The sequence below is a fragment of the Solea senegalensis genome, linkage group LG18, assembly GCF_019176455.1.
Source record: "Solea senegalensis isolate Sse05_10M linkage group LG18, IFAPA_SoseM_1, whole genome shotgun sequence".
Lineage (NCBI taxonomy): Eukaryota > Metazoa > Chordata > Actinopteri > Pleuronectiformes > Soleidae > Solea > Solea senegalensis.
This window is the reverse complement of record NC_058041.1, coordinates 14,136,500-14,160,543: the sequence shown is the minus strand read 5'-3', so window position 1 is coordinate 14,160,543 and position 24,044 is coordinate 14,136,500. Positions and strand designations below refer to the sequence as shown.

At 41.2% G+C, this 24,044-nt stretch overlaps 2 protein-coding genes across 2 annotated transcripts in view; one reads left to right on the top strand and one right to left on the bottom strand.

Moving 5' to 3' along the window:
• The window catches only part of afap1l2 (actin filament associated protein 1-like 2), a 44,254-nt gene extending 40,645 nt beyond the window's left edge, over positions 1-3,609 (top strand). The window contains exons 14-19 of the mRNA XM_044013450.1: positions 463-723; positions 802-1,087; positions 1,709-1,882; positions 1,979-2,166; positions 2,787-2,990; positions 3,067-3,609. Coding sequence (XP_043869385.1) covers positions 463-723; positions 802-1,087; positions 1,709-1,882; positions 1,979-2,166; positions 2,787-2,990; positions 3,067-3,093 — 1,140 coding nt within the window. The 3' untranslated portion in view covers positions 3,094-3,609. The remainder of the gene's footprint in view (positions 1-462; positions 724-801; positions 1,088-1,708; positions 1,883-1,978; positions 2,167-2,786; positions 2,991-3,066) is intronic.
• A 560-nt stretch (positions 3,610-4,169) lies between these two features.
• On the bottom strand, positions 4,170-23,921 carry vwa2 (von Willebrand factor A domain containing 2). Its single transcript, XM_044013452.1, has 14 exons — positions 23,759-23,921; positions 17,501-17,565; positions 13,973-14,047; positions 12,545-12,678; positions 12,352-12,461; positions 10,074-10,274; positions 9,620-9,753; positions 9,187-9,316; positions 8,945-9,000; positions 8,179-8,286; positions 7,035-7,616; positions 6,096-6,647; positions 5,257-5,379; positions 4,170-4,457 (listed from the first exon to the last, which is right to left on the bottom strand). Exons 2-14 carry the CDS (start codon positions 17,553-17,555, stop codon positions 4,327-4,329), a joined length of 2,391 nt encoding a protein of 796 aa, XP_043869387.1. The 5' UTR covers positions 17,556-17,565; positions 23,759-23,921; the 3' UTR covers positions 4,170-4,326.
• Positions 23,922-24,044: the final 123 nt, after the last annotated feature.

Here is a 24,044-nt window from a genome sequence, read left to right as displayed (position 1 = left end):
CAAAGAACCATGGGTGGAATCAAATCCGGGTCACTGCAATGAGCCCTTTTACCCCACACGGCACAGGCTCTCCACTGTCCTTTACAAGGAATGAATGAATGAATGAATGATTTCATCATCCATCCATCCATTATCTGTGCTGTGAATCCTCCAAAGCTCCCCGCTTTTGACTCTATGACTCTAATCACAGCTGACTCTGGGGGGAAAGCCATGGTTCCAGACTTAAATTAATAAACTACATACCCGAGAGGTTTAGACAGTCCAGGTTGACAAACTCTTCTGATTACCGTAAACCTAAAACAGACAAAGGGCTCATGTGGGTGGGATCATGTGGCGTGGTTGCTTTTTCCCGAGAAAAACAAACCACGCCGGCCTCTGCCCTTGTTGTTTTGTAATCAGTGACATGGACTCACTCCATCTGGCCACATTCCATCTCTTAACGTCGTCCATGTTGTCATGCAGGACGCCGATGAGAGCGGCCCGACAGACGCCCAGGACGACAACAACAACCTCCAGGAACAGAGTGAATCATGCACACAGGATGCCAAGGACTCAGTGGGAGCAGAGCAGGAGACTGAACACAGACTTTACCTGGATCTAGTAACTGTGCGCTCATTTCTCCATTCATCTGGTGGAAGTAAAGCCCCGCCCACCAAAGAAACCATCAGCCATTCCCCAGCACAGACAGAAGAACTGAGAGACTTTTCGAGTCCACTTAAAGAGGTGATTTGGAGCTGCACTCTATCTGTCTGTCTGTCCGTCTGTGTCTGTATCTAATTATCATGAAATGACTGATTTCAGGTCAGCTCCAGTAACTCCCCCGAGCCTGAGCCAATGCCTGCGTCAAATGAGACGCAGAGCTCGACCTCTGCCGCCAGCAAACCAGAGCAAGTGTCGTCACCGAGTCCCAGTCCACAGCAAACGCCACCACTGAAAACCACGTCCCAAAGCCAGGAGACTCCCAAGAGGACGAGTGTGGAAATCCCACAGGCCTTCACCTCCTCTGTCCACAAAGGAGGAACAGCTCTCACGGCCAGTGGGTTCCCCCACAGTCCCCAGCCCCTGCGGCCCAAAGCTCATACCATCGGTGAGAGGGTGAACCTGGGATGATAAGTGCTCATATGTTACTGTACTATATTTCCAATGGTGACATGAGTCAAGCAGCTGCCCAGTCTCTGTAAAATTACTACTACAGCTCCCCCTAGTGAAAAGCTGCATCTTCTGCAGGTGAACACACAGCTTCACAGTGGAAGGTAGATTCAGATTTAAAAAGAAATTATTTCTATTAATTACAAAAATAAGAAACAGTTTCCACATGGTATTTTCAGGTCTCAGTAGAAAAACATACTCAGAGTGTAAATAGTGCATAGAAAATATGCATCATTTATATGGGAAACCACTCATTTGCATCATAGTAATGAAAAGTCTGTCTGTAATATTTGAAATAAAATGGTCCTGGGCATAATTGACCACGCTTATGTCACATGGCAACATTAATTCATTTAAATCAAATATATAAGACAATCCTACAACTGACAGGAAGATGGCATAGAGGCAATATTCCAATTTTTCTCTGGAATTAGGATAAATGAAGCAGTCAAAATTGTGGGACAAACACCAAAAATCTGAGAAGCATGTGCAAAATCTTCCCCGATGCTCCTTTTGTGACTAAAATGAACGTCAACATTAATCAACATTCCATCCCCAGGTGGTTCTGGCACAGTCGAAGGGAAACTGGGTAAAAACCGCACAGAGGCGGACATGCGGCGCTACATCGATGAGCGCGACCGCCTGGAGAAAGAAAGGGAGGAGGTGAAGAGCAGCCTGGCCAACCTGAAGAAGGAGAGGAGAGAGACCAAAGAGGAGCTCAGTGCCTGCCAAGGTGCACATGTACTTCCTGTTGCACTTGTGATTTAAAAAAACAAACAAACAGAAATCGATGCGTATGACTGACTGTGTGGCTCTCTGCTGCCCTCAGATCCCAAACAGCAGGCCTCAATAGAAGCTCGTCTGAAGCAGAGGGAGGAGGCGTGTCGGGAGGCGGAGCGCCGCAGGGTTGAGGTGGAGCTTCGGTTGATGGAGGTGAAGGAGAGTCTGAAGAAGGTGGAGTCAGGGCCTTTCACACTGGGAACCACGCTGGACAGCAGTCTCCAGGACACACCCACGGTTAGTGTTGCACACCTGCAGAGACACATGCTGTGGATATCACTGTCCTGTGTCCTGTGTGTGTCCAGCCCAGGAGGGTGTAAGCTCAGCAAAGCATGTCTGTGACTGGGAGCAACTGCACAAAACCCTGATTATAGCGACTCAACAAAAGCCTCACCTTAGGTGTGCACCATCTTAAAGATATGCTCATCACTTTACTTTACTGCTTTACAGCTTTTTTCCAACAGGAAACCAAAGATTGTGTCACTTTGCAAACCACTCCCTCCCTGCACCAGAGTCCAGTGATGAAAATAGCGATGTAAGGTTAACAGGAAGCAGGAACTGTTGATTCACAATGTTATTGTGTTATTTCAGTGACTGGTTTTTGAAAGCCTTCATTTGGATTTAACTGAGTTACACAAGTGGATCCAGGCAGCAGTAGACCAGCAGCTCTACTGTCCCCCTGAACTAAAAACACTGGTTTTCTTTTTCTCTTAGGAGAGTGAGCGGTTTACAAAGTCAGTTTCCACCTGGCAAGGAAAGCATGCTCTTAAGATGTCGTACAAGCTTCAGGTGTGTTATTTTGTGACGTCCGTGTTCATTGGGATTCACCTACTGCCTCTCTGTCCTTTTGTCCTCAGTCTAAATCAGCAACCCTGCCTACTCCCCAGCCATCATTATCCTTGCCAATGTCGTCGTCGTCCTCCTCATCATCATCTTCATCCCAGCCCTCAAACAGCAGCCTCAGTGTGGACCAGGTCTCACCTGTCAATTCAGCATCTGCACTGAAGAGCAGACCTTCCTCCATCATGGGCACAAAAGGCAACGTTATGCAGAAAGCTAAGGTGAGACTGTGGATTTCATTCAGAGTGTAAGATATTTTGAATAAAACCTTCATGATTTTTCTTTGGTTTTTTACAGGAATGGGAAAAGAAATCCACCACTTAGGAGGGCAACAATTTGGTCTTCTGTGACCTGATGAAATCCACACATTTGTCCCACTTACGCAAAGAACAGACAAGTTTGAAAGATACACATCCTCCCTCTTCTGGATCCTTCGTCCTCATCACCTCCTTGCCAAGAGTATGAAGAGCCAATCAGAGCCGGACACCATCTATCCTTTCAAATACCACTGGATAATCATGGTTTTAATGATGTTTCAAGTTCCCTTGTTTCCTCTCGTTGCTCGAAGAAGGAATTTGACGAAGGAGAATTTTGGCCAGTTTAACAATTGCTCTTCATAAGGATGTTGCAAACAGCCAAATATTTGACACCAATGAAGTGTGAGACAGTAAGACTCCCCCTCTACTAAAAATGGCCACTGTGTACACTTTCGTAGCTTGGTTCATATATGCTGGTAGCCAAGATGTAAATATATTTACACCATTCTTTGGCCTTGTGGCTTGTATTGCTAGCTAGAAATGCACTTTTTATTCAAATAAAAAAAATGTACCGACAACAAAACTGGCTGGAAAATGACTCGGGGGGGGGTTTGTGCAAGACACACTTCAAGAATAAAGTCTGAATTTACGAGATTTAAGTCATAAATTTACAAGAATAAAGTCGGAATATTATAACCTGTTGTTTAGAAGAGAGCAAGAAAACGCATCTTTTCCGCAGAAAGAACCAGGCGGAAGAACCCCTCTGAATGGATCGCTGTTGCATCCACCGATAACCATTTCCAGCTATGCATAATACAGATCCAAATACTTTGTTCATTAGAGCTTTAAAACACAGTTTAAAGAGATAAGGGTTTTTTTGCACTGGGACCCAGCCTGAGATATGAAAGCTCACTCTCACTGAAAACTTGGCTGGCAACAGGAACACAAGAGCAACAAACAGATTTTAGCTCCTTAGATTGGAGAATGCTGTTTGTAAATCATGCATCCCCTGCACCAAAGTAATTCAAATGTAATACCAAGTATAAAACATCCTTGAGACAAATATGGTGTCTTTTTCTCAATTGCACGAGGAAAGAATGTTGTGATGAATAAACACTGAGAATAAAAATCATGACACACGTATACAATATATAATATAATATAAAAGTTGACATCTCTGAGTACAAGACACCCGTGTTGAGACAACAGCAGAGATACATACAGTGTGAAGGCACGTGTTCAAATTTAAATACTGAAACAGTTACATTAATTTTCCCTTTAAACCAGTGTAGCCAGTGTGTCAGGCAGCGTTTCTCCGGCGGTTCAGTTTGTAGTGGTGCAGCAGCTCCTGGTGGCTTTTCTTCTGCCTGCTCTTCCTCCTGAGACCAGCGGGCCTCGGAACATCTCCCCTGGATGAAGGTCTCCTGCTTCCTATGAACACAAAACACAAAGGAATTTGTGACTTTTGCATAAACACGCAAAAATGATTAACATTTGGTTGACTAAAAGTACCGCCCTGATGCCGACCGAGTTTCTTTCCAAATAACTTAAAGCTGCAGCGTGTCACTTTTGGGTGATTATTTAGGGTTGTTGTTCTTCTGCCTCCATTTGGTCTCATATGCTGTATTTATCTTATGAAATGAATTAAGAATTAATTTGTCATTGGTGCTGCTTTGCATTTACAGTCAAACTCCAACCTGGATTGCAACCGTCTTGCTTTACTAGCACGATATCGCTGTTGCCGGAGTGACAGGATCCAAACTTATACAGAGAAAGCCTTCATCTGCATTGCATGAACTCATTAAACAATGATCTAAGAGGCCAATGACATGCAGTTAATCTGTTAGTTAATGTGAACATTTGTACCAGATTAAAGTAATTCAAAGTTTCTCCTGAGGCACTCTTAAGAGAAGGTATTTTTTTGTGGTCACAATGACCTTGACCTTTGACCACCAAAATCTAATAAGTTCATCCTTGAGCTCAACTCAAAGCTTGTGCAAAACCCAAAAGGATTTCCTCATGACTGTCTTAAAATAATGCCTGAACATACACACAGATGGCTGAACAATATGAAAACAGAACGCCTCCACCCATGGTGAGGAATAATTGAAAAGAAAGTGCTCTCAGGAAAACCCCTGCCAACCCCTGAGGCTCTTCCTGTGGAATATTTAAACCAGAAAGGAAAAGAAAATGAAAATGTTATTTTTCAGCTAAAATGAAAGCCACTGACTTGTTTCACAGTGAGGTCCTTCGTAGCCTTGGCACTGACAGCGGAAGCTCCCCCCTGAGAGGACGCAGACCCCTTCGTTCATACAGGGGTTCGGGTTGCACAGGTTTACTGGCTTCTTTATCTCTGATTGGAAGAAATGAAGAAAGAACAGCTGATTACCACAACGTAAAGTTTCACATTCGTATTTTTTTTAAATCACGTTTGTTAGAGGCTCCTCGGGTCCTTCTTTTTTTTCTTATTTTATTTCTTCAACCAAACTTAAACAATCAGGATGTCGTCAGCATGAATACACAGAACAATACACCAGCAAACACAAGCAAAACACACCACAGACAAAGGATATTTACAACAATGTACTAAATATCAGTGTTCTAGTTATAAATAGGTGAAAAAAACAACAACTTCTTTTCAGGACAAGTACAGGACACCTATCTATCGATTGATCATCTGTTCATGGTGAAATACGGCAGTGCAAAACGGCGGGCCACGTAAAGCAAGACCTTTGCATAAAGTACATATAAAATTCAGAAAATCCCAAAAGACTGATTGTATTTTTGACTGTCATGTGTCCTTTGTTGGATACAAACTGACAGAAACAATCATATCTTTGCTTGGTAGTAATATTTGATGATATCTCATGTGGTTTTAAATCTATAAGATAGTAAATAGTGATATGAAGTTTGACTTAAAAAGTTCACTTTTCAACTTGCAATCAAATATCAAATATCTTACCCAAATCAGTCAGCCCTAAAACTGAAATAAACATACGTCTGGGTATATCTGACAAAAAAAGCTTCGGTTTACACACCAGATAAATCATTTCCCAGCATGCAGCTCACCTGAACACAGCATCTGTACCAGAACGTCCTCAAAGTACTTGAGATCCTCATAAGATGACGCAGTGATCAGGTGCTCTTCTGAACCGGCAATCTGCAGCAGCCTCTCCCTCTGGATGTCTCCAGTACCGACCACAAACAGTGAAACGCCGTTGTCCCTGAGCTTTTGTGCCGGCACCACGGCATCGCCTCCACCTGAACCGTCAGTCAGCACCACCACGGCCTTGTTGACTCCGTGCCGCGCACCTTTGGCTATGGTCAGGACGCTGGAGTGGATGTGGAGCAAAGCTGTGCCGGTTGAAGCCTTTCCACCCATGTAGTTGGCTTCGTCCACTGCCTTGAGGATGGCGGAACCCGTCTCGTGGGTGTCCAGGTGGAAGACGGTGGCGGGTTTCCGTCCGTACGTCACGAGTGCCACCTGGGCCACGTCGCGGTTGATGTCAAACTGCACGGTGAGGCTGCGCACAAAGTCCAGCAGGATGGAGAAGTTGTCGCTGCTCACTCCACCAGAGGCGTCCACAGCGAACACCAGGTCCACTGCTTGGCCCAGACAACCTGGACGACGAGTTCAAATGTTCAAAACAGGACTTAGAAGATTACATTTTAATATTCATGAGGGACAACAACATCGATATGAGACATTTACTTTGAAAGGAGAATGATTGTATGAAGTATTATGGACACAAAGTCAGCGTCTGTCCCCTACACTGAGATCCAGCTTGAGAAATGCAGGCTTGATCTAACTAAAGCGTGGCACCAATCACTGAATAAAATGTACGCAAAGTATCTTAAGAATATCTTTGCTGCTTTATCTGGCCAATAAACAGCCTATTCTGTATATAGTATTATATATACTGTATTCAAATAAACCTCAGTCTGACCAGAATAGCCCACCTAAGGTATCATTTGACATTCCATCACTGTGTGTTGCTCATTACGTACCTTGTGTGTCCACACTGCAGATCTTGGCCTTGAGCTCAGGGATCTTGGCACTCAGCTTGTCAGGTGACGCGTAGGTGAGGGTTCTCTGGGGATTTCCTGTGATATTATTCAGCTGTCCCCTTAAGTTGTCTGGTCCCACCGCGATAAGAAAGATCTCTCTGTCTCTGGCGTATTTGGAAGGCTGTACCACCTCGTCGACAGCAGGGGTGGCAGTGAGCAGCACCACCACGCGCGGAAGGTCATCCGCGACATCGGCAAAGACCGGTGCACTCATGAAGCCGTGGCGCGTGACATAACGCAGAGCCTGCCCTGTCTTGGTTTCGCCGCCGACTGACTGAAGCGCCTCCACTGCCTTGAGCAGACCCTTCAGGTTTCCTTTGAACTTACCCACCTGGGCTTCTACCTGAACCTCCCCACCAAACACCGCCAGGCCCACTTTACTGGGGCTGTCAGAGCCAATCACTGTCTGCAGGACGCGCTTTAAGAAGGATTTGAGGCGGAGGAAGCCCTCCAAGGTCAGAGAGGCAGAGCCCTCCAGCAGGAAGAGCAAGTCCACGGAGCAGTCCAGGGATAACGCAGGAGCTGAGGAGGGATGGAGTGTTCTGTTACTTAGATACTGTTGCTACACCTTCACGGAGAACCAGACTCGCTCTCACTGAAGACGTGGCTGCCAGCAGGGACTCAAAGACACACTCAGTTCAGCCACACCAAAGTCCATAGAGAAAATCAGCAATTTTACATCAAGGCACACAGGAGATGTTCATCCACTGCTGCCTCTATTATTACCTTGATTTTGGTGTTTGAAATCATTTGTTGGGATTTACACAAGTGACACAAACTTACCAACATTTTCTCTATGGATTTTGATGCAGGTGAGAAAGCAGTTTACAAACTTAAGTCTCCAGACAGAAAACACTGTTTACAAGCATGAAACATATTTGTAATATATTGTAGACATAAGGAGGCATTTATTTTATAAGGTGAGTCTTTTGTTATGTCAGTAAAATCTGTTTTTCCATTTGTCCCAACTGACAGACGTTTCCAGTGAAAAGAAACTGTCTTGCCTCAAGGTTGCTCAGCACAGGGGGCAAACACAGCGCAGTATGTATAAAAACATGCTTCAAAAAACAAACAGTGTACAAACCACAGTGTGGGTCTCCTCCATAGCCAGGTGGACACACACAGTGGTAGCCCTCTGGACCCTCTGATACACATGTTCCACCGTTCATGCAGGGCTCAGAGTCACAGGGATCTACAGAGAGAGAGAGAAGCACAAAGTGATGTCACAACTCCACAAGCAATGTCATTATCATCCGATTGCAACAACACAACACAAAAATCACAAGAGCAAAATGCAAGTTCCCTTTAAATGGTGTCATAGCCAGGGCAAAAACCAGGTAAATGCTAAAATGCTGAATAAAACCATCTGAATGTCACATAAGCGTCATCTTCTGAAGGATTTAAAAAGATGACAGATGTATATCAAATTTTGTAGAAAAATAAAATGGCAATTAAATGTGCAAATTCAGGCTATGTATTCCTGTGCAGACACATAACCACAACATCAATGACATCTGAAAATGGACATAATCACCAATTTGCGTACTTCTCACATTCTCTTAGTAAACATGAGATTTAATGGTCTCAGTCACTAGTTTCAGTTGTGTAGGCTGGCTACACACACTTACCCACGACCTGCAATCTGTTTGTGCATGTGGTATTACAGCGATAACTTTTCAGTATACCAAATTAATATAGACTATTACAAAAAAGTCAGTCTAATGCAGTCCATGCTGAAGTCCAAGTCCAAGTCAGGAGAGATAAACAAATCAGACTCAAGTCCTGCAACTCTGTCTCCACATGTCTCAAAAACGCCATCTGGAATCAAAGGGGAAGGACAAGATTGTTACCTGGACAGATGGTTCGATGGCAGACTGTCTGGTGTCTCCTGTAAGCCTTGTTATACCTAGGAAAATGTTCATAATTTGTCAGTTTGAATCAGATTTATAAAAACAAACTTTGCCTCTTTAAAAGGATGAGACTAACATTGATCACGTATTCAAGTTAAACCTCTCAGAGGGCTCTGTTACACAACCAGAGTGTGTGTAATGTGGTTTGGATGTGAAGTATCTATTAAAACGGTGTCACTTGCCTGTAATATGGACAGAGAGACGTGTATGGAGAATAACCTTTGTTGCCTTTCCAACACATGAAATTCCCCTGCAGCTGCTTCACCGTCTCCAGTGTCTTCCTTTCACAGGGAAACGACTCCACCTGACAGCCTGGAGGAGAACACAGAGATATGAAAGTATTGTGGAGAGGGAGAACCACAGTTATTTTAAGGTTCCCATGTCCTTCTCTTTAAAATCATTCTTTGCTTTTTAATTTCATTTCAGTTGACAAACTTCACCTTTTTTGGTTGGAAAACACTGTCCAACAGTGAGATAAAGCTGCCAGGACATTCTTAAGATATGGTAGACTAGACAATCACACTTCCAAACACCTACACTATCCATTTAAAGTCCAATGGCATCCTATTGATATACAGTAGGACGTCACGATAACCCACAGTGGTAAAGTCCCACCTGCTGGTGTGGCATTGCAGACAGAGAAGGTGGTCAGTGTCGTGTACAGGCCATTGACAGCATCGTAGAAATGCTCGGCAAAGAACACGTGGCTCTCCATTGGCTCGCTGGCCAGGGTGTGAAGCTCCTCCCACCTGTAACATAGAGAAAACAGTCATCACTTTAAAAATAAAGTTTAATAACTAGCAGAAAGTGAAGACACACTGGCCACAATGTTTTCTATTATGTATTATGTATAGTGTATAATGAACTACTGGTTATTGTACAGAATTTGGTCAGGATGACGCACTTTTGAATTTTTAAAATTGAGTTAGGTCCCTGTCCAAAAAGAAAATAAGTCAGGGAAAAAGAGAAATAAAATAAATGAGAAAATAATCATGGGAAAGTCCAAAAAAAAATATTTGGTAGAGTCTGATAACAGAGAAACAGAGTAGTTACTGCCTATCAAATTTACCTGGGATATCGCACGCCAACGGCAAACAAGACCACCCCTGTTTCTTTGAGCTGTGCAGCCGTCTGTGCTGTGTTTCCCTGAGACATCCCATCTGATAACAGGATGACGATGCGGGCCACAGAAGAGGAAGAGTTACGGCCACCGGGGAAACCCTTCCTCAGGATGTACTTGAGAGCGAGGCCCGTCTGGGTGCTGCCTCCTCTGGGATTTAGACAGGATGAAATTGTGATTTTGTGTGTGTCATTTCTGGAACAATACTGCCCGAAGAGAACATGTTCTAGTCATGGCCAAGGTAAAAAAAAAACTCATTTTTTTTGGACTGAGATAATGGCTCTATGAAGAATCATCACCGAAAGACACAAGAAACTAGTTTAAAAACAAATACATTCTGTCAAAGAGAGATAAGTGTAGCTCTAAGACAGTGAAAAGCTCACACAAAGTCAGTGATCTAAACAAAGACAGTGATGTGCTATCTTTATTTTCCATCACTTTGTTCAGTTGCTCTGGGGCTGAAATTACAAGACAAGAGAGCCAAAACAAAAAAAAGTGCCTTAGGCTTAACTTTATAACTTTATTAACTCTCAACCAGTGATTTATGTCACCAGCACAAGGTGTTGGTTTCTTAGCGCGTACGTGCAGACCTTTTCCCCTTCATGCACAAACACAACATGTGCTCATATCTTGGACAAGTTTCATCTTCGACACTGATGAATCAAGTTGGATAACTTATCCATAAATAATATTTATGCTTTGACAGTTTTAATCTTCATTAAAAAAAAATCACTCTAGAGCTGTTTAGTGCAATAAGCACTGTGTGTTAAAAAGGTTAATAGTTTTGATGATGTGGCAGGTTAAGTCATGAATCTTTAGAAAATAAATTAAAAAAACTACAAAATAGTATTAACATCCGGAAGAGTTTTGTATGAAAAATACATTACCTTTTTTAAAATAAACCTATTATATACAGTATACATTAGATGTGTTTGTTTGAATAAATACAGGGTTTGTGTTGAAGTTCCTTCAGAACCATCAATACAAACATTTGGTACAAAGTTGGAAAAAAATAAAGGTATGAAAATCTCAAAAACGGTTGAGAACTGAGACACATACACAACCACAGATACGAAAATAGAAAGGATGTAAAATCAAAACAAGACAGTCAAACAGAAATATGCAAGACAAAAATAATAAATTATTTGAACCACAAAAAGGGTAATTAAAGTTCAAATGAATCAAAGCACTAAAAGGTCCAGTGTGGAATTATTAGGGACATCTAATGGCGAGACTCCAGAATGCAACAAACTCCTCCGCTCACCCCTCCCTCTCCCCAGTGTGTCAGAGAACTACGGTGGCCTTCATATACCAAAACAGATGCAAGGACTCTTTTACAAGTCTCCCCACTCTTCCATGGATGTATCAATGGTTTATATATTATATATTCTTCATTTATGTCACACGTGAAATGTGCACTGCAGCTGGGTTATCCATGTAGAAACATGGCGACACATGATGACAAGACCCTCGCATTTGAAAGTCAAGCAATTTAGATTTTAAAGGCATAATACACTTATACAAACACATACATAGTATATTCAATGTCTGCCAATAATCACTCCTAAAAAGTCACTCTGAAACTCTAAAAGGTGTCTGAGGTCATTTTAAGCTTGAGGAGCCATTTCAAACCAGATGGCAAACCAAAATGATTCTTCTACACTGCGCACACACACATGCAAGGCCTAATTAATCACCTACCTCTTCCTCAGGTTCCATTCTTATCCAGTGAACACCTGTGCTGTGCCTCTAATCTGAAATTAATTTGTTTTTCCCCTTTTGGAACATTGGGTATTACTTGGCCTCTGGAGGTGAGCATGTGTGTGTGTGTGTGTGTGTGTGTGTGTTTGCTGTCAACATCACTTTGACATAAATCCTGTTCTGTCTAAACAAGTTTCTATTAAATCTCTGTATGTCTAACTCATTTAAACTGGTTATAAGTCTGAAAATACACCAACTGAGAACTTTCAGTAGAGACTACACCTCTATTCATATACTAGAAAATGGAACACACCGAGGTTAATTTGATGTTAATACACTGCTCAAATCCTCACATTGTTTGTACTATATTTGCGCTTTTATATATATTAGACATTTAGTATTCTAAATTCTTGGAAACTTTATCAGAGATAATCACAGATTTAGCCCTGAATTACACTGTAAATAAACTCTCCCACGTCCTAAAACGGTGTCCGACTGCATGTGATACAGTATGTGAGGCTCATACCTGTAAGAAATCTTCTTCATGTGCTTCTTCAGCTCTTGCCTTGTCGTGTACGTGTCGAGAGCAAACTCCAACCGAGGACTGGAGCCAAACTGAATCACACCCACTCGCACCTGGACACAGGTATATGAGAATGGATCAACATGACACAGGGAGAGAGAGAGAGAGAGAGAGGGAGGGAAAGAAAAGAGCAAACCTTGTCTGGTCCAATGTCAAGTGCTTGACTGAGTTTGATGGCATAGTGTTTGGACCTCTCAAAACTGCCCTTCCCCACGCTGTAGGAACCATCCATGACAAAGACCATATCCATAGCTGCTGAGCACTGCATCACTTTCCATGGAAACACACACACGATATTAAAGGTCAGTCCCACCACATCTGTACATGTAGATCCAAACTCATAGATCCAAGTCATTTAAAGAGGTAGAAGACTATAGTAGATATTCTAGGTCAGGGATCAGCAAGTAAATTTGTAAACAAGTGAATATTGGGCCAAAACATTGTATCTTCGTCAGAAACAAAAAAGTGGACACTGTCTTTAATCACCAGCTTTTTACGAATTCAAATGTGTGTGAGATATGTACTCGTACTGTCAATATTTATTGTGCATCATTTGAATTTTAAGAAGAATTTTACTTTGAGCCTAGCACATGCAAGTAGTTATTTTACGGACATTTACTCCCCAAACCTGGCTGTCCATGACAACAGTGGTGTTTTTATTTTTCAAACCAAACATTTATTAAGTTAACTGTCAATTAACTTAATAAAACAGAATCTATTTGCATCAGTTCAAATTTTTTTTCAGAATAAAAGCTCTGAACTCGATATTAAAATGTCATTGTTTTTGTGAAGATAAGCAAATCATTTAAAGACCAGATACTGATGCTGGCGGGCCAGTTTGTGATGCGAGTGTTGTATTGGACAAAAACAGTGGAGACCATCAACTGTTTTTAAAAGTGTCACAGTGACTGACCCCCCCTTCTCTCTCTCCCTTCTCTTTCAGACATAATAAAACTGTAATGTCTGCTCCTTAATAAATTGTGATTAATGTACTAATGCTGACAGCTCTAATTGTTTGGCTCATCTGCAATAAATCCAAGGCCCTGGTCCAAATCAACACATTTCCTGGCACAAAGATTCCTTTTCTGACATATTATCTGTGATATTATGGGATAATCCCGGTTACTTATCAAATGTCTTGTTGCAGATGAAAATAATACCTTCACATAATAAAAGCTTAGCATGCCAGAGCTCAATTTTCTTTTCCACAAAACCATTACCATTACTCTTCCTTCCCTGGACGTGTTTGTACTCGCCGGCGGCACAAATAATCCCCAGTGTTTCTGTCCTGTTAGAATGTGCAGCTGATCAGGGAGAGGGGCCATTAGAGGTGGAGAGTGTGTCCCGTCTGTCTCTCTGTCAGTCACTGGCTTTGTTCATGTGGAGGTCAGGCTAATGAAGACCACCCGCCACCTTAAAGGATCCAGTCACTCAAATGACGGTAATTGTCTATTTATAACTCATCAGCGTCGTATTTTACAACGCCCTTCACGTTCCGTCTTGCTAATGCTGTCATTTCCTAAATATCATGTCATGTTCACTGCAGTTTTGGGAACATACTCACTTTCTCCTGCAGACTTGATTTTTAAGATGTTCTCATGGCTGGTTTGGATCTCCTGCACTGTGGCGCCCCGCTGAGCTAGAAGAGACACAACAAAAACACGGCGGTCAGTTCAATCAATGTCCACACACATACTGTCTGCACTATACATGGTGTTATACACAAGCATGATGCGGGATGGACAGTTCATACTGTACCTCTGCTGATTCTGTGACAAACATGGTGAAAGCAGCTGAACTCAGTTCAGTGTTACTCTAGAACTTGCTGGAAACTTTCATCAAAGGCTGTTACTGATGCACAGTCAGCATTAACTGCACAGTGTGCACCCTCTGTGCCGAAAACCAGCCAAAAAAGGCTCAGCAAATAAAATATACACTTATTTAAATCTACAACAGCATAAGAATATGTTTGCTGATTTAACTCTGTAAGAGAGCATTTCCCAACTGGCACCAAAGTCCAGAGGAAAATCAGTGATTTTACATCATGGCACACAGGAGTTGTTTATCAAACACTGGCTCCAGTGTTATTTTGTTTGAAATCCTTTGTTTGGATTTACTTAAGTGACATAAACGTACCAAATGAGGCCACAGGAGACCACCCTTGTAGCCCTGAGCTTAAAGCTTTTCTTTTTGGCCTTTGTATGGGAGAGTGAGAGGTTTACAAACCTCTGTTTCCAGGATGACGGCAAGATAAAGCTGTGAACATATTCTTAAGATATCAGTGACTGTGGGTGGGGTCCGCAGAGAGTCACATTGTGCATGTGTGTACAAGCCATACAACTCTGTTCATACTAAATGAGTGTCTGTGTCAGTCTTCATGTGTACGGCACATACACATTGACATGAAATTAAAAGCACACCGGGATAAATGCCGTGTCGCTCATCATTAGAGATTTAAAAAAATAATAAAATAACTGGGATGCTGTGATGTTCAAAACCACTGAACTTCAGTGACTCCCACTTGACCCCATCCGAGGTGGATAGTTGAGTATCTAAAGCTAATGAGAACAGACAAGCGAAGAAAGCCATTCTTTGGCTCCATTCACTGGCAGGACGTCGCCCTGTTCATGCACACATACAGACCAGAGAGGACGGCCACAGGGACATGTGACCTTCCTGTTCTGTCCCCACTGTCCCCACTAACCCCAGAGATATTTGTCCATCTCAGAGAGAGAGACGGAGCGCTTCACTGGTTTTAGAAACATGAACAGCCCTTCTCTTCTTCTGAATCAGGACAGAGAGAAATTGTCAGTACGTCCCTGTCCACTTTACTGGAGTGTCTCTGCTGTCCACCTCCTGTTGTTTTAACACCTGTTCCTCTGCTGAAAAAGGAGTAATGTCAAAAAAAATCAAAGTTTCATGTACAGATGTCAGCTGTCTCATCTGATACAAATGATGATGTTTATATAAGTTGCCTTAAAATAGCCCATTCACATTCCTATTTTTTTTATTTATTTTACAAAGTCACAGCTAGGCTCCATCCATGCAGTGAAATCTCAACAGGATGTAATCTGATTAAGGTGTATACTGTATGGGGCTGTGCATGTCTTAATCTGATTATTAGACCATATTTGGATGAAAATAAATAGAAAATGCTGTTTACAGGGTGGTGTCTTATTAAGATTGCTGTCTTAAAGGTGCAGTATAGGCAACATTTTTTAATCCACCACACCCGCTCTGCATAGAGGTTCCCTTCCCTGGACATAATTGTTACTCCAGCACCAGCAACAACTACCCATGCTGCAAAGAAACCTAAAATGTATGAAAGAGAAATGGACAGTAAAAACAATAAAATGTCTTTCCTGCCAATGTAGAGTTACACACTAATTAAAGTTACAAACTATTGTTATTTTAGGATTAAATATATATTATATGACACCCTCACAAAAAGTATCATCAATCATATCACGGAAAGGAAGAAAGAAACTAAGAATAAGCATAACACCAAAGTAGCACCTGCAACCCAGAGGCCAACACTTTGACCTCTTTACAATCCTGACCCTTTCATCTGCCCCTAATTCCAACCTCATTCAAAGCCTAAAGTCTTCTTGACAGTGAAAGTTTTTAGGGTCTTGGCAAGCTGCTTTCTCGTGGTCAGTGAGGCCCCACTGCACTGAACAAAAACTCTGTCTGTTCAGCCAAAAGTGCCTCCAGCAAAACTGACCGTGTATCCTTCATGCCTGTGAATGAAAACCTATAGCAGGGAAGTGAGGTGCAAGATAATGAGCAGGAATCCTCAGGCTGACGAGGTTATACAGTATCTAATAGACATTAATCCTACCAGTCTCTCCCTCCACTGCTGTAGTCTGGGAGATGAAAGGAACATTCGCATGAAATCAACTCCTACCTCGTATGTGTGAACTTTAATCTGACAGGCTGGATTACATGGAGTCCCTGCCAGCAGAGCACTGCAACATGTTATCTGTGTTGTCAGCACAAGGGGAAAGAATGGGGCGTCTTGACAAGGTGAAAACAGTCTGGTTTGCTCAGGTTCAAAGTCTTAAAGTGGCCAGTAATAAATAGTTCACGTGGTGCTAAAGCTGTCATTTTTGAAAACAACTTACAGATTGTACAGCCCCAAAACTCCCGCCTCTCCCCACAGGCAAATACCAATACTTTTGGCTCCAGGAGAACAACCGTCGATTTGCTATAAAGACGATGCTTGGAAACGAGCAGCATTTTGAGCGCAAGAGGAAGGAAATGGCTTTGAAGAGATAATGGGAATTCTTCAGCACTCGGAGGAGTCGACAGGTTAAAGCTGTAAAATGTCCTGTGAAAAATATCGGGTTGAGCACAGGCACATCAACCACCGAGCTTGTGATTTTTATTACACTATTACAAGCGTACCTGTCAACATGTGTATCAAAATAACATTTATATGTTAATATTCATCACAACTTTAGTCAAACTACACATGACAGCAGCCACTTTTCGCTCTGAAGTTCAGAAACAAAAACGAATGCTTTTGTAAAGAGTCAAGGTTGATGTTCTTTTCTGTTTCCAGTCTCTGTGATAAATTCAAAAAGAATCCCTATAAATCATCCTTAATGCACCTCTAAAAGTGTGTGGTGGTGGTGTTTGTATCTGCAGAGACACTGCCCTCTGATGGTATTAAATGTTATCTCGTCGTTTTGCTCTGGGTCAAGACGTTTCTGGGCAGCAACCAGTCCATTTGTATCCTCTAGTTAATTACAGTGAGGGAGCAGGACAATCAGTTTACAGTGGAGCAGATACCAGAAGCTCAACTCCAAGAGAGGATGGGGATGAAGAGCGACAGGGATGTTTAACCATTAAAGCCACCGATTGATTCTTCAACTGTCGCTTATGAGCAAAAATCAATATTTAATATCATATTTATCACCATATACATTTTTAAACAGTTCATGGCAACCTTATTAACTGTATCACCCAGCCCTACACTCTACAAATACTTTTCAATATGCAAATGTTAGTAACCCTGAGAATATTTTGAATACCAGAGAAGCACAGAGAGTACTACTCAAGTGAAACTCAAACAAATGACTTCACTGACCTTGAAGAAGAAGCAGCAGAGTTACGAGGAGGGAGAGATGGATATCAGGGTGCATGGTGTGACACCTGGAATGATAAGCCAAGGAACACGTTTAGAAAAATAATACGGTCAAGACTTCCTGCTTTCCAGCATTATTTGCAATGTCACACAATATTACACATTACATTTGACCACACATTACACAGAACAATCACAGCAGAGAGAGAGAAATCCTTTCACATTATTGACTTTAAGGATGGATTGATTCACATAAGTGTGTTTCAGTCTGATCATCTTAAACTGCAGGACTCTGTATTTGTGTTTTGATGATAATTCATATTCAGGACGACACTTCATCCTTTTCCCAAACTACAGTCATTTGATATGATCTTTCCAGAACAGCAGATAATCAACCAGCACTTATACCTGCTTGATTTGATTTGTGGAGGTGTTTTTAATGTGCAAAACAAAGTTTGTATACTGTATGTATTTGAACAAACATTTCACAGATCATAATGTTTAATGCTTTCACTCATATTCTGCAACAGGAGAAGAATTATGACTGAATAAGCATAAATAAGTGTACTAGAAATGTCATTGAGGAATCTTCAGGTAAAGAGTCCATGATATAACATTTCAGGTATGCTGCACGGGGGGAGCTTTTCAGAAACAGCCATGCTATTAGCCACAGGCTACACATTTCGCCTCTAGACCAGGTTAAGTAGAAAAGTCATTAAGCACTCTTGAGCACATCCTTAACATGTTTGCTAAGTATAGGTCTTATAACAAGAACAAATGATTTTTGATGACTGACAGCCACCATAGAGGAACTTGGGGATTTTAACATGGAACGAAACACACTTCAATACACAAGTGAAGTCCATTGCTTTCCCATAAAAACAGTATTGTGGTGGGTAAGATGATAACACAGTCAAAACAAGGCTTATTGGGGGATCAGCATAAATGTGGATGTGTTGTGTTCGTACCACCATAATTCTACAAGCTTGCAAAAAAACTAAAGACAAGACGTTGTCTATTCCAGCTTGAATTAAAGTATATCTGATAAACGGTGTGCCTTTTTACTTTACGATGTATCCATGTACTTAAATTAGGTCTCCAGCTGAATAATAAAACCTATGCTGAGGGGGTCAAAATTTGATTAAAAATTGATTTTCAATCAAAAACAAAAATTAATTTTTAATTGAAAATTAAATGAGAGCTTGTGTAAGAGAAATATCATCACAGTGACTTTAGTCCTAAGGGGGTGGGACACTATTAGGTATTAAAATTATATCAGCCTTGAAATCCAGTATCGGCCGACGTGTAATTTAAACCCAGGGTTATCAATGTCACCTGCCTTATTCTGTATATTCACTGTTGGATATGAAGTCAAAAATAAGGTTTCATTAACTCTGGCTGCTGATAAGTTTGACCATAATGCCCTGCCTGTTTCAAAAGTCTGTGCCTAAAGACGACGGACGTTCCAGGCTGTGTGTATTTCTGAAACAGAGATAGGATTGTGTGCATCTGTGTTAGTCTGTGTGTGTGCGCGCTTGATACAGATCTACAGAGCAGGCATGCAGCATGCAGGAGGCCTGCGTTGATAAACATCACTGGGGACTATTGATGCCCCATTTGTGTATTCACTCCTATGAACTGAGATTTCAATCCTACCAGGGACTCTAATAGGAAGAAGAGGGAAGCAGTCATGCATGCCTACAAATAAAGTATACACATGGTATAGACTATACAAGTGTGCACTACACACACCTGCCTACTAAAAGTTGGCTGCCTCTTCACAAGCATTCTTCTGCATCATTCCTCTGTCTCCCTCCCTCTCTGTCTACACTTAGAGACAAAAATAAGCGACCTTTCAGCAAATGTAAATGACATGAACTGAAAGAGAAGCAGACTACGACCACATTTAAGAGTGCGTAAATACTTGTAGTGGTAACAGCATGTAACACGTTCATTAGAGGAGTCACATTTTGCTCCTGACTGAACGTCTGCTTGGTCAGTTCCAGCTGTTTCCTGTATGTTCACCTGTTACAGTGCTGACTGTGGTGGAGACAAACCTTCACTTCATTCTATGTTCATACTGTTGACAAAAACTGAAGTACCATCATCTGACAACAGATGAAAGTAAGAAACTGAACCTGAATCATCATCTCCTTGAGCCTCCCATCATCCAATTAGATACTTTTGAACCAACAACTTCCTGTGCTGCCAAGAAACAAAAGCCCCAAAAAGATCTGATATCTGTTCATAAAACTATCTTTTAATATTATGTCATGTCCTGAATACCCGGCACAAATCTCATGCCACACTTGGCCACAAAATTCTCGCTTGACCACAAGCTGTTGCTCAGGAGTTTCTTTGTATCATCACAGCACCCTCTGCTGGACAAAATGGTGATTCCTTCAAAATGTCTGATGCAGTTCGAGGCCGTTTGCTTCTAAATCAATTTGGTTTTAAAGGTCTGACTTTGAAATATCTTCCACAACTGTTGCACTGTGGTCACATTTACATAAAAATTGCAGTAATGTAAGTTTAGATGGCTCCATTGTGTGAAAGTCTGTTTAATAACCGTGCAAGATAAACATGTACCTATCTCTAAATAAACTGATATAAAACCAGATCAATTTGGAAATCATATTGAATAGTAACCTTGTAAAATGGAATAAAATAGACTCATGACATCGGTGTAACCAGTCCTTCTATAAATTCTATAAATAAATTAGAGAGTAGAGTTTCAGACATAGAGGATCTTAGAGTTGCAATCCCAAAATGTGACTATTTTAACAAACCTGCAAATCAAATTCAACAATCAGCTGTGAAAAGCAAAAGTCAGCTCACTCTTCAATAATAATATCCACAATTTCCTACAGTAAAATATACAATTAAAAAAACAAAACTTTAAAAGTTTTAATGGATTCTTAATCTAATGATCCTACCCATTATAAATTTAATTAGAGCTGTGAATGGGTTTTTCCTTGTAGAAGTATTAGTGTACAGTGTCTCAACTTGAACGAAAGTATAAACATGACATTTTCCACCAATAGGAAAATAAACCAAATAAAGACTACAGTTAAGGGGATATTCCCAAAAATTAAAAGGGCCTCAACCATGGATGTGCTCTCTGATTTGAATTAGTTGGCAGGTTGGGAAGTGGCTCCACTTAGTAGTCTATCATTAGATAAGAGTGTGAGCTTTTGGAGCAACTTCATACAAAAATCCACAAGTCTCCTAACCTGTACTTTGAGCTGTGTCATGTTGACACCCTGCCTCTTTAAATGATTTAAGAATGACTCACCTGAAGTATCACCACGTTTAAAACAGGAGAATGTGGAAACTTTTTTCCCACCACAAGGTGCAAGTAAGGGTGTGATTAAGTGCCACAACTATCTGTAATTCAAAAATGTTCTGGTGTATATTATTTAAACATGAGAGCAAAGACAGAGGATGCAAGGTGAAGGTGAAGAGGAAAGTGAAGTAAAAAGAAATCTGATGAAGTTATATTTTTACTTTTACCGCTAGGTTTGTTTAAGTCTAATACCTGAAGAAAACGTTCTAATTTTCTTCTGACTGGAAACTTATTAGTTTTGCTTTATAAACTCATCCTTCTCTCATACCCTAGTCCGTTAGAGATTTTACATGTCACCACACAGAAGTCATTGATCCACTTCTGCCTCCAGCAATAAGTAAAATGTGTTTTTCTGATATTCCGGTTTTTTAAATCCTTTGTTTGGATTTACCTAAGTGACTCAAACTCAAACAAAATGAGGCAGCAGTAGACTAGCAGTTCCTGTGTCACTGTGAGCTTAAAACATGGAATTTCCCAATGGACTTAGGTGCGTGAGCTGTTAAACCTTTTCTGGCTGGAAAAGGCAGTCTTTTTACTTCTCACCTGATTTACTACATCAGTAAACATTTCCTGATGAGTTCATAATAATTACAAATTCGCTTTACATTAAAAGCACAAAAATGGAAAAACAAAAGACAAATACAAATAAGTTAATTTGAATAAGGAAAAGGTCAGAACAGTCAGGGATGGTTGGGGGTAGTGAGTTTCAGAGGGAGGGGGCTGCAATGGAGAAGCTCTGTCTCAGTTAATGCCTTAAATTGCTCATTTCAGGTCATCTTCAACATATCATGGTGTTGATTTTGTGAATTATGTTCCCATTTAGAGGGAAATGGGCAATAAAGCATGGCACATACAAGTGGACACCAGTGTGATTGATGACAGCAGGTGATGTATGTGAATTTCTGGTTGCAAAACCGCAACATGGCACCAGCGAAATTATCAAAAGGGGAGTTTTTATGGGTGATGTCATGCCAGTTGTCACTTGGTTTAACAGATAAGTTTTCAGCAAGCGCCTCAGGCAGTGTTTGACATGTGTTGACATAATGTGTTGCACCTCATAAAACCACAAATCAGGTTAGAGGTCTGAAGGATCTCACTCACAAGTTTTCCAGGTCACAGTCATCTTCAGGAGTTGGCTGTAGGCTACTGAACTTGAGTTACGTCGAAGAAGTTTCACCTCTCATCCAAGAGGCTTCTTCTTTAGAACTGAGGAATCTTCTTTGATGAGAGGTGAAACATTACATGAAGGTCAGGTAAAAGCTATTCTATTTGGAGGGTCCCCTCCAAAAAAAAACAGCTGACTAGTGCACCGCAATAACAGCTTTGTGACACCTGACTAGACCCAATACACCAATGACTTGTATCAGTTCAGTTTGATGTAGGGCCCCCTTTTGCCTAGGACCCCCAAATACATTTGAAACACCCCTGTTGAACACAAGCTAACATTTAAACAAGTTTGTTTATCCAGCATCTTAACTTTTTGCTGGCTCTTTGTCAACATCTGCTCACTCTTAAAATGTGTCAAGGGTCAAAGGCAGGTTTAAGAGGGGGGTGAAAGGTCAAGAACCTATAATGCAACTGCAGCCAAGATTGAAAAAATGGCAAACACACTGACGACAGGCTTAAGACTAAATTGGTTAATGGAATCCACTTTTGATGTCAACTGCTTGTACTTACAGCTTAAACTGATGCTGTGACTTTATTTGTGCAGAAGTAAGAAGTAAAGAATTAAATGAACTGTTCTTAACTGTTAGCGTGCTTGTAGTTTTTAAAAACGTGAAGGGAAAGAAAATGGTCTATTGTACACAGAACCCACAATAAAAATCCACAGAATTCATATAAATAATATATATATGAACCACTACAAGTAAGTGAGAGACAGTGTGTTAAAAACAGTGGACAGTTTTCAACATGTTGCCTGTTTGGAGATGGAGACAAGAAAACAGGAACGTGATTTACACGTTGTGTTGTAGAGGGCCTAACTGGGGAAAAATAAATAAATAAATCAATATCTAAATCTCACTGTGTACTACATTTGAAATACTCTCATTCTAGCATGCTGTTTGACAGTGACTCAAATGGCTGATCTGCTACATTGCAACACAGCTTATACACTAATGTGCTTATGTGCATTAGATTAAGCCGAAAATGTGGAGCAGTCTCACAGCATAACATAGTTATCTTGTTTATTTATTTTTTTCCAGTTTGGCCTTTTCAACAGGTTGTTTTTTCTCTGCTGTCATACATCGTGCTTCAGTTCTGCCCATGTCTGAACCATCCCTTTAAGTAACATTTCATGGAAGTAAAAAGTACTTTTACTTGAGGAGATGATCTTAGTAGCATTCCCACCTCTGCATTTACACAGATGTGTGGTTCCAATGGGACATCCTGTAACACATATCACGTGTCACTTTTCCTGACATTCAATGGCTCTTTTCCTCAATCACAATCATTATGGTAACCCACGTTAACACTACATAATAGGTATTGCATATGTCTATAATTTCATCTCAGCCAAAATAAAACTTCAAACAAATTAGTCACTTTTCCCATTAATTTGTCATTAAAGACATCTTTCATTAAATTGTACATAACACAATGTCAAGTTATATCTGGAATTAAATTGATTCAAAATTGAGATTTATCTGCAGTTTAAAATTACAGTTCAAGATACATGCAGTTCTACTGTAATTGAGAAATGTAGAAATCCCATTCAAATTAATGGAAAAAAAGTGACGTCCTTTGTCAATGGAAAAATGCAACCAAACTGATAGTTATTGAATGATAAAACGTTGCGTCTTGCAGTCACCGGTGTTTTTACATGCACACGCATGTAGGGGTCACAACAGGCCGAGCTCTCCACCACCAAAACAAACGTTACTACCGCAGCACCAGAGAAAACATCACGTTCTTACCCTGTGCAGTTTCAAGTCCTTGAATATCAGTTGCTTCTCTCACTCTCACTCGCGAGTCCTCTCTGCTGCGCTTCTGCACCTCTGTGTTCTGCTCCGAGTCCGGACAGGAGAGCAGCGACCCCTCCTCCTCGCCATGCCCACCTCTGATGCTCCTGCACCGGCTCACTCTCATTTGTCTCAGCCTGTACACAAACACGGGGCAGGTATGGAGACAGGGAGGAGCCCAAACTGCAGCCTTCCAAACTTCATCATCTCTCATCTCCACGAGGAAAAACCGCTTCCATAC

Excerpts from the sequence above, each read along its gene's own strand:
- vwa2 (XM_044013452.1), bottom strand. The coding sequence starts at position 17,555 with ATGCACCCTGATATCCATCTCTCCCTCCTCGTAACTCTGCTGCTTCTT. Across the intron at positions 12,462-12,544 it reads TTGACATTGGACCAGACAAG|GTGCGAGTGGGTGTGATTCA; the intron begins GTTTGCTCTTTT and ends ACCTGTGTCCAG. Across the intron at positions 9,317-9,619 it reads CTGCAATGCCACACCAGCAG|GCTGTCAGGTGGAGTCGTTT; the intron begins GTGGGACTTTAC and ends GTTCTCCTCCAG.